This window comes from Lolium rigidum, chromosome 1 (genome assembly GCF_022539505.1).
Source record: "Lolium rigidum isolate FL_2022 chromosome 1, APGP_CSIRO_Lrig_0.1, whole genome shotgun sequence".
In the NCBI taxonomy this organism is placed as follows: domain Eukaryota; kingdom Viridiplantae; phylum Streptophyta; class Magnoliopsida; order Poales; family Poaceae; genus Lolium; species Lolium rigidum.
The window spans coordinates 316,646,178-316,654,080 of record NC_061508.1 but is presented as its reverse complement, the minus strand read 5'-3'; the positions used below and the strand labels follow the sequence as shown (position 1 = coordinate 316,654,080).

The 7,903-nt window shown below is 43.1% G+C and overlaps 1 protein-coding gene across 1 annotated transcript; it reads left to right on the top strand.

The window, feature by feature from the left end:
• On the top strand, positions 1 to 6,491 carry LOC124698139 (synaptotagmin-3-like). Its single transcript, XM_047230659.1, has 12 exons — positions 1 to 135; positions 463 to 561; positions 654 to 704; positions 818 to 941; positions 1,425 to 1,543; positions 1,637 to 1,738; positions 1,863 to 1,937; positions 2,094 to 2,170; positions 4,478 to 4,727; positions 4,913 to 5,266; positions 6,130 to 6,261; positions 6,363 to 6,491. The coding sequence occupies exons 1-12, from the start codon at positions 133 to 135 to the stop codon at positions 6,489 to 6,491; spliced, it is 1,515 nt and encodes a 504-aa protein (XP_047086615.1). The 5' UTR covers positions 1 to 132.
• The last annotated feature ends 1,412 nt before the right edge of the window (positions 6,492 to 7,903 follow it).

The window sequence follows — 7,903 nt, the reverse complement described above, 5'->3', positions numbered from 1 at the left end:
GAATTCTTTTGATGGTTCAGGAGATTTAGGGTATTTTCCATGATATTATTGGTGAATGAAATTCTCTTCAGTATGACAGTATCGGGACCTGTCCTGACACATTTAGAGAACATTTGATCTTCAGAAACTATAATGGTAAATGTTCCAGGGTGAATCAGATTCTAGACTATGCCAAAACCTACTATTTAGGCTTCATCTAACTTATGTATATGGAGGTTTCGGAGGGTTTGCGTGGTAGTAGATCGGATCAAAGTAAATTGTCTGAGCGGTTTCGTTTGACAAATGGTTACAGTTATTTTGAAATGGAATCATATAATCCTTTTACACCAGAACGGTATGTCTCCTAGTTTCACTATGAAACTACGCAAGATGAGACACTTAACGGCAGTTTCTCTTATGGATAGACTATTAAAGATGATCAACGTTAAGTTCCAATCTGATTGTTTATGATTTGCTTTGCAGGATCCTATCATTAGACCTCTAAGGGATTTAGACTCTGAGACATTACAGAAGATGATGCCAGACGTTCCATTATGGGTCAAGTGTCCAGACTATGAAAGGGTTGGTACCCAGTACACTGCTGCTTCAATTATTTATCCTTTGTTGTTTTAGGATTAAGTGATTAATTTATGGCATTTCACTTATTTTTGCAGGTTGACTGGATGAACAAGTTTATTTTTGATATGTGGCCTTTCCTGGACAAGGTTCTGATAACTAATGTTTTTAGTGTGTTATTCCTTGCTTCATCAATTTGTGTGATGTATACGTTTGGTTCGAAACATGATCAGGCTAACAGTTCTTCCTCCCTTCATAACAGGCAATATGCAAAATAATCAGAAGTGTAGCAAAGCCAATATGTGATCAATATGTTGGGAAATATGGTATAGAATCAATTGAATTTGGAAACTTAACACTTGGCACTCTTCCACCTACACTTCAAGGTGTGTAATTTCTCTCAAACCACTTCCTATTCGGATGCAATTTGTTCAGTGGGGCAACAATGCTATCTCCTCAAATGAGGCTTGCCATTGCTACAACAAAAAACTTTTTTTTCATTCTCATAAACCTCAACTATACGATATGAATAGATAAAATTGACATGCCAATTCAAAATCTGTAATGTGCACTCACCGCTTACCGCAGTCTCAGTTCAGTGACGAGTTTGGACTTAACAACTTTCCTTTAGTCATAATATAAGATTTTTAGGAGATGTTTTTTAAGCCCAATTGTTCCTACAATTCAAATCTGGGATATGCATTTGATACTTATGTTGATATGCATTGTACTTGAACCAGACATAAAATGAATATTTTATTTCAGTTCCAACCTTTGTATTCTCAAAGTCTTTTGATCGTCATGTAGATATTTAAGATGTTCAGTCTAGATTTTTCCCTCCCTTCACATTTCCCTCTTTAAACAAACAGGAATTAAAGTTTATGAAATGCGAGAAAAAGAGCTGGTAATTGAACCTGTGATTCGGTGGGCTAGCATAGCAAATGTCACAGTAAATGTGAAGGTGCATTCATTTGAATTGTCTGCCCAGGTTAGTTTTGGCTCGGGCTGCATTATAGAGACAGCATGTTTAGCTAGTTCCGCATTATGCAGACCTCTGACCTGATCATATTGGTATTTTCAGCTTTTAGATTTGCATACAATCCTGACACCACGTGTGACTCTGAAGCCACTTGTGCCAAGCTTTCCCTGCTTTTCGAACTTGTGTGTTTCACTGGTGGAGAAGGTATAAACTGTTCCTTTAATGTGCAGATGTGCACATAACTTCTATCATGTTTGTGAGAAGCAACAAACTAGGTTAGCAACATCTTCCCACTAAATAACTGACTCTAGTTTCTGTAATTATGAAGCCGCATGTTGACTTTGGGTTCAAACTGCTGGGTGGAGATGTCATGGCGATTCCTGGCTTGTATCGGTTTGTCCAGGTAGTTCTCTTGTGCCCTATTGTATAATCTTACTGGGGTGTACATTGAATAAAACTGTTCCCAGATGATTTCGTAATTCCTGCCTCATTACTGTTGGTAATACCATATACCTGGTTCTTTCTGGACTTAGCTACTTATTTTCTTTCTATTTTGCAGGATCAAATAGCAAAGCAAATTGCAATTCTCTATCATTGGCCTAAGGTGATAGAAATTCCTATTTTAGATGGAGCAAGGTAATATTCTCTAGGGATACCCAAACAAGTTTCTGCCATCGCTTAAGTTATATATATCGAATTGAATATCCTTCTGCTAATATAAAGTCAGCAAGTCTGGTGTTTTTAAGAAAACGTGGTATATACCAGTATTCTGTTTCCATAACAAGATAAATATGAATTCAGCCCCCCTCGAGTGTTTGATTATCTTCAATTACATTCATATATGATGTCATTATATACCACTCACATAATATTTTAAACCTATATCCTATTAAAAATTATGAAATAATATTATATCTGGAGGGGATTCTTGGTCTGGCTTTATAAGAAAAAGTTTTCAAAAGATATCCCGAAGGGGTCTTAGGTAATGAGCTGGGTTCAGAACGTCGTATTTGCGCATAACTTGTGTGCTACCTCACCTTTAACATATCTGAGAATTCCCCTCGGTCGTGAAGCCACTTGCTGCACTGCCTTTAACATACCTGGGAATTCCCCTGACTGTCCGGCGCCCCACGAGCGCGCATCTGCAACCTGTCGTCGACAAAGCCGCCAACATGTTACCCAATTGGAAGTCCAGACTCATGAACAAGGCTGGTAGGCTTGCATTCGTCAAGTCTGTGCTGTCGGCCATCCCGATTCACCAGCTCATGGTTCTTGCGCCACCAAAGAAAATCGTCAAGCTCTTCGAGAAGATCGATCGTGGCTTTCTGTGGGAGGGACGGGCTGCTGCAAATGGGGGAAGCTGCCATGTCAACTGGCGCATGGTTTGCCGGCCCATCACGCACAGCGGCCTCGGCGTCCAGGACATGAAGCGCGTAGGCCTTGCCCTCCGCCTGCGCTGGCTATGGTACAGCAGAACTGATGAAGGACGCGCTTGGAGTGGCCTCGACCTCCAATTCTCCAAGACAAGCGTGAACTGTTCTTCGCCTCCACGACCATGTTGGTGGGCAATGGAAAAACCTGCAAATTCTGGGAGGATAGATGGATCAGTGGCCGTCTGAGAAATAGCTCCGCAGCTCTACGCTTGCATTCCCAAGCGACGGCGCAAGATGCGCACTGTCGTCGAGGGGCTGCACGCAACAGCTGGGCACGTGACATCCATGGCATCATAGGTGTGCACGAGATAGGACAGTACCTGATGCTCTGGCGGCGGCTGGAGCAAGTCACCCTCTCCGCTGTGCCTGATCAGTTGATCTGGAAGTGGAGTCCTAGCGGTGTGTACTCCGCACGCTCTTGCTACCTCACCTCCTTCCAGGGATCGACCACCTGCAATGCTTACAAGCTAATCTGGAAGATCTGGGCGCCTCCCCTCGTCAAATTCTTCGTTTGGTTGGCCAACAAGAACAGGTGCTGGACTGCCGATAGATTTCAACACCAAGGCCTGCAGCACAATCCCCGGTGCGTCCTGTGCGACCAGGAGCCGGAGACAATGCATCATCTGCTCATCACCTGCCCCTTCTCGAGGCAAGTTTGGCACGAGATATTGTCCTGGCTACGACTGACGTACAGGCCACCTGAGGATGACTCATCGCTCAATGACTGGTGGCTAACTGCCAATCAGGCCATGCCCAAGGTCATGCGCAAAGGTCTTGCCTCTGCAACTCTGCAGACTGCCTAGATGATTTGGGAACATCGCAAAGCCTGCATCTTTGAAAACGAGCAGCCCTCTGTTTCCAGGCGTCTAGAAAGGAGTAATCATCCCAACAACCTGGGACGTCCACTGAATCTCTGTAACAAATGATGTAATCACCTCCTAGGAGGCTTGTACCCTTCTTCTGTTCAATGAAAAGAAACGTAAAGTCTTTGCGTTTTCTCGAAAAAAAGTTCTGTCCATATCCGGTGCGGGCTTTAGAGCTTTGAGAGTGAGAAAATCGTGGAGGAATTACAGCAGGAATCATTCATTCAACCTTCCATGAGCCCATTTGCCCAGCGTTCTTACTTCTTAGTGAAGAAGAGGGTGCTCTGCGTTGGATGCAAACAGATAGCACTTATCTTTACTCATGGAAAGAAATGATGCGGTAACTATAAGATAGTTTTTTTTGTTGATTGAAGTGAAATTATATTGCTAGAATGTACATATAATATATATAATCTGGTGTAAATAGGTAGATCACTCTCCTTTATTCATGGAAAGAAATAGTGGGGTAATTAACTAATTATAAGATTGATTGGTGGCTGGATGAAAGGAAATTATATTGCTGAAGTGCTACGCGTACGGTTTCTCACCAGCTGAAGCAAGCCATTATTCTTTATTATTGAATTAATCCGGTATAATTTGGACTTGAGCAATAGTTATTGATACAAAAATTTTGAATCATGCTGCAGTGGTGCTACAAAGAAACCAGTTGGGATATTGCAGGTGAAGGTAATTCGTGCCATGAATCTCCCCAAGATGGACTTGCTTGGAAAATCTGATCCCTATGTCAAACTCCGGCTGAGTGGAGAAAGACTGCCCTCAAAGAAAACCTCTGTTAAGATGAGCAACCTGAATCCTGAATGGAACGAACATTTCAGGCTTGTTGTCAAGGATCCCGAAACGCAAGTCCTTGAGCTCCAGATGTTCGATTGGGAAAAGGTTTAGCATGCTGTACGCAACTTAATTACGTTCTTCCATTTTTAAAGTATTTCTTAAACTCTCAAACTATAGTGCTAAAGACAAGGCGTACTGTCATTTTTAAAGAAAAGTCCCTTTCTACGTTTTTCCTGCTTTGGAAATTTGTTGGAGACACCAGAGACCAACCAGTTGTGCTCTATGTGCAGCTCAAGATGCATGATAAAATGGGCGTGCAAGTAATTCCCCTCCGCTCGCTTACTCCTTATGAGAGCAAGTTGTTCACACTAGACCTTCTCAGAAGCATGAATCCAAATGATCAGCAGAACAAGAAGAATAGAGGAAAGCTAGTCGTGGAATTGACATTTGATCCTTTTAGAGATGACAACAGCATGAGTGCTGTGAACTCAGATGGTGAAGGCAATATCAGTATAAAAAGGGATGTCCCACCTGGTGGTGGGGTGCTGTTAGTTTCAGTAGAAAATGCAGAAGATGTTGAAGGGAAGCGTCACACTAATCCATATGCCGTGGTTCTTTTTAGGGGAGAAAAGAAGGAAACTAAGGTTAGTTTTATTTCTGTTACTCCCATGATTTTTTAAATCTCCAGTACCAAACCTAGCAAAGTTTTATGTTCAGGTTTGTGGACAGACAAGTCGCCACTAGTAATGTAGTGCATTTTCTCACTTAACTGTCAAGTGTCAACCCTTGCAGCAGCATCAGGGCGAGTACCTGGACTTTTTATTTTCCATGACAGTGAAACTTATCCTACAACCTGCTCTGGTGTCTGAACGCTACTACTTCTGAATTCAGACATGGTTGACATATCTGTAGTCTTATCTGCAACTTGACGGTTCAGCGATTCAGAACTGTCAGCACTCAGCAGCCTAAGACCTGTCATCCAATTTTTCTCTTGCAGAATTCATCAAGATAGAGACCTGGCTAAGAAATTTGGCAACCTCCATCTCTAAAAAAATGACAACGCATATTCTGCAAGTTAATCTGCGGACTACAGTGCTAGCTAGTCCCAAGAATTGCTTCACTGCTGCCGTTCAGCTGTTACTATATTCTGGCTAGATGAATTAAGCTGTCACTTTCTTTTTAAGAGCTGCAACCATTACCATCTTTGTTAGAAAAATACTACTAATAATAATGGTACATAGTTGATCTAGGAAGGAAATGATGCAATAAATCACATAACTAATAAAATAGCAACTAATATGATGGCAAGTACGACACATAAAACACAATTGGCATTTTAAGAGGGTAAAATTATCATCGTAAGATAGCATTTTGTCAAACTGGATTCAGGCCAGGTTTGCTAGCTCTAATATTTTGACACGATAGCCTAATTGTTTCGCGGTGCATCTACTGAAACCCACAGATCATGACCAGCTACCGATCCAAGTCTATGTGTGTACCCGTGCAGGTGATCAGGAAGGCGAGGGATCCGAGATGGAATGAGGAGTTCCAGTTTGTGATGGACGAGGCCCCTGTGGACGAAAAGATTCACATCCAAGTCCGGAGTAGACGCCGGGGGCTGCTCCCCTTCCACAACAAGGTCAAACGCTTGGCCACCATCACGTTTTGCAACAGTTCTGCCCTCGGCGGCCATCCATCATTCCCTCTCTGACACCAACATCCATTTATTTTTTGTTCCAGGAGTCGCTGGGGCACGTGAACATCAACCTTGTGGATGTGGTGAACAACGGGCGGATCAACGAGAAGTACCACCTCATCAACTCCAGGAACGGGAAGTTACACGTTGAGATCAAGTGGAACACCGTGTGACAACTTTGCTCCTGTACATTATTACGCTGAGCCATGCTCATCGTCGAGGTATTTTGCTTGCGGACCCTGTATGTGGATGTTGCTGTAGCCTGTAGCTTTTCTGCTTTTGCGTCCAAGTATTTTGCCTTTGCTACTTTGGGCGCATTTGGCGTGCGGTGTAACATACAGTAGGGCCTTTGTGCCCCCCTGAGAACTATTTGGAGCATGATAAAAGGTGCTGCGTTTTGCTCCACTGCCTGGGTCGCATGCTTTTTTCACGCGGCATCTTGTCAAGTCTCTTTAGTACCACGAATGTAAATTGCAGAAGTGGAGCCTGTCGGCTTGGGCCGTTTTGGTTTGTTCATTGCCAGTTCATGGCAAGCTATATTTTGCAGAAAGTATTGGTACCCGTAAATTGGCACTCATTTGGTTCTATGCCGCCAGGTTTTCTTTCAGTGTTGATAATTTTAGTAAAATGTGCTACAATTTTTTTTTTTAGGCTCTACCCTGACCACCTTACTGAATTTCGACCTGGCATTCCTCAACAACCAAACTCAAGTTGATAGAACCCGCTATAATGCTTTTGGTGTCGCAGCACGCAATCATATCATTATTGCAGGGCGAGAAAGTAAAGTCCCTTGACCGCCGCCTCAAGTTCGTCATTGAGCTACCGCGATGCAACTGACGCTGGCACCAGATCCATTTGGCAGTGATAACATCATTAGCAGAAAGTGGATAGAACTGTCTTTTGGCAACGAAGTTCCTTTCTCTGCTTTCTGCACATGCAATCCAAGGCCCATCCATTTTGCAGGCCATGGTTTCCAGCAAGGTTTTTTTGTTGTTGTTGTTGCGGAACAGGGGGGGCCTCCGGTTTCAGTCAGTTCGTTAAGAACAGTCATTACAGACACAACAGAAGGAAAAATGTAGGAAATTATTTGAGCTCCACACTGACGCCATTGGACCTTGATTCGAGCTCACTCGACTGGAGAACCTCTCACGTGTGCTAGCTCATCCACCCAGAAAAACTGATCATAGTGCATAGAGTCAACGACATAAAAGAGTGATCGGATCCCCATGATCCCCAACCCCAAAGCACACGCAAAACAAAACACTAAAGAACCGCACACGATGCAAGAGAGCATGGGATCCATCACCAAACCCTTTCTTTTATCACCAAACCTGTTCCCAAAACAGGCATCTAACCACGGTCTACTCTTATCTCTACAGATCATACAATAACCTCTGCGTACGTGCCGGAGCTTAACTCTGCAGGACTAGATGCAGTGAAAATCACAGGGTTAACTTAACTGATCACTCAAGTGAGGGAGTCATGAACTAGTCTCGTGCTTACCAACAGAAAATCACATGGACCACTACTTTTAACCTTGTCCACTTGATCTGCTTGTTTATGTTGGTCAATCTCAGGGAGTAAA

Bases quoted from the DNA above. Each gene is read 5' to 3' on its own strand.
- LOC124698139 (XM_047230659.1), top strand. The intron at 705-817 runs GTTCTGATAACT...CCTTCATAACAG, and splicing joins TGTGGCCTTTCCTGGACAAG to GCAATATGCAAAATAATCAG. The intron at 1,938-2,093 runs GTAGTTCTCTTG...TCTATTTTGCAG, and splicing joins GCTTGTATCGGTTTGTCCAG to GATCAAATAGCAAAGCAAAT.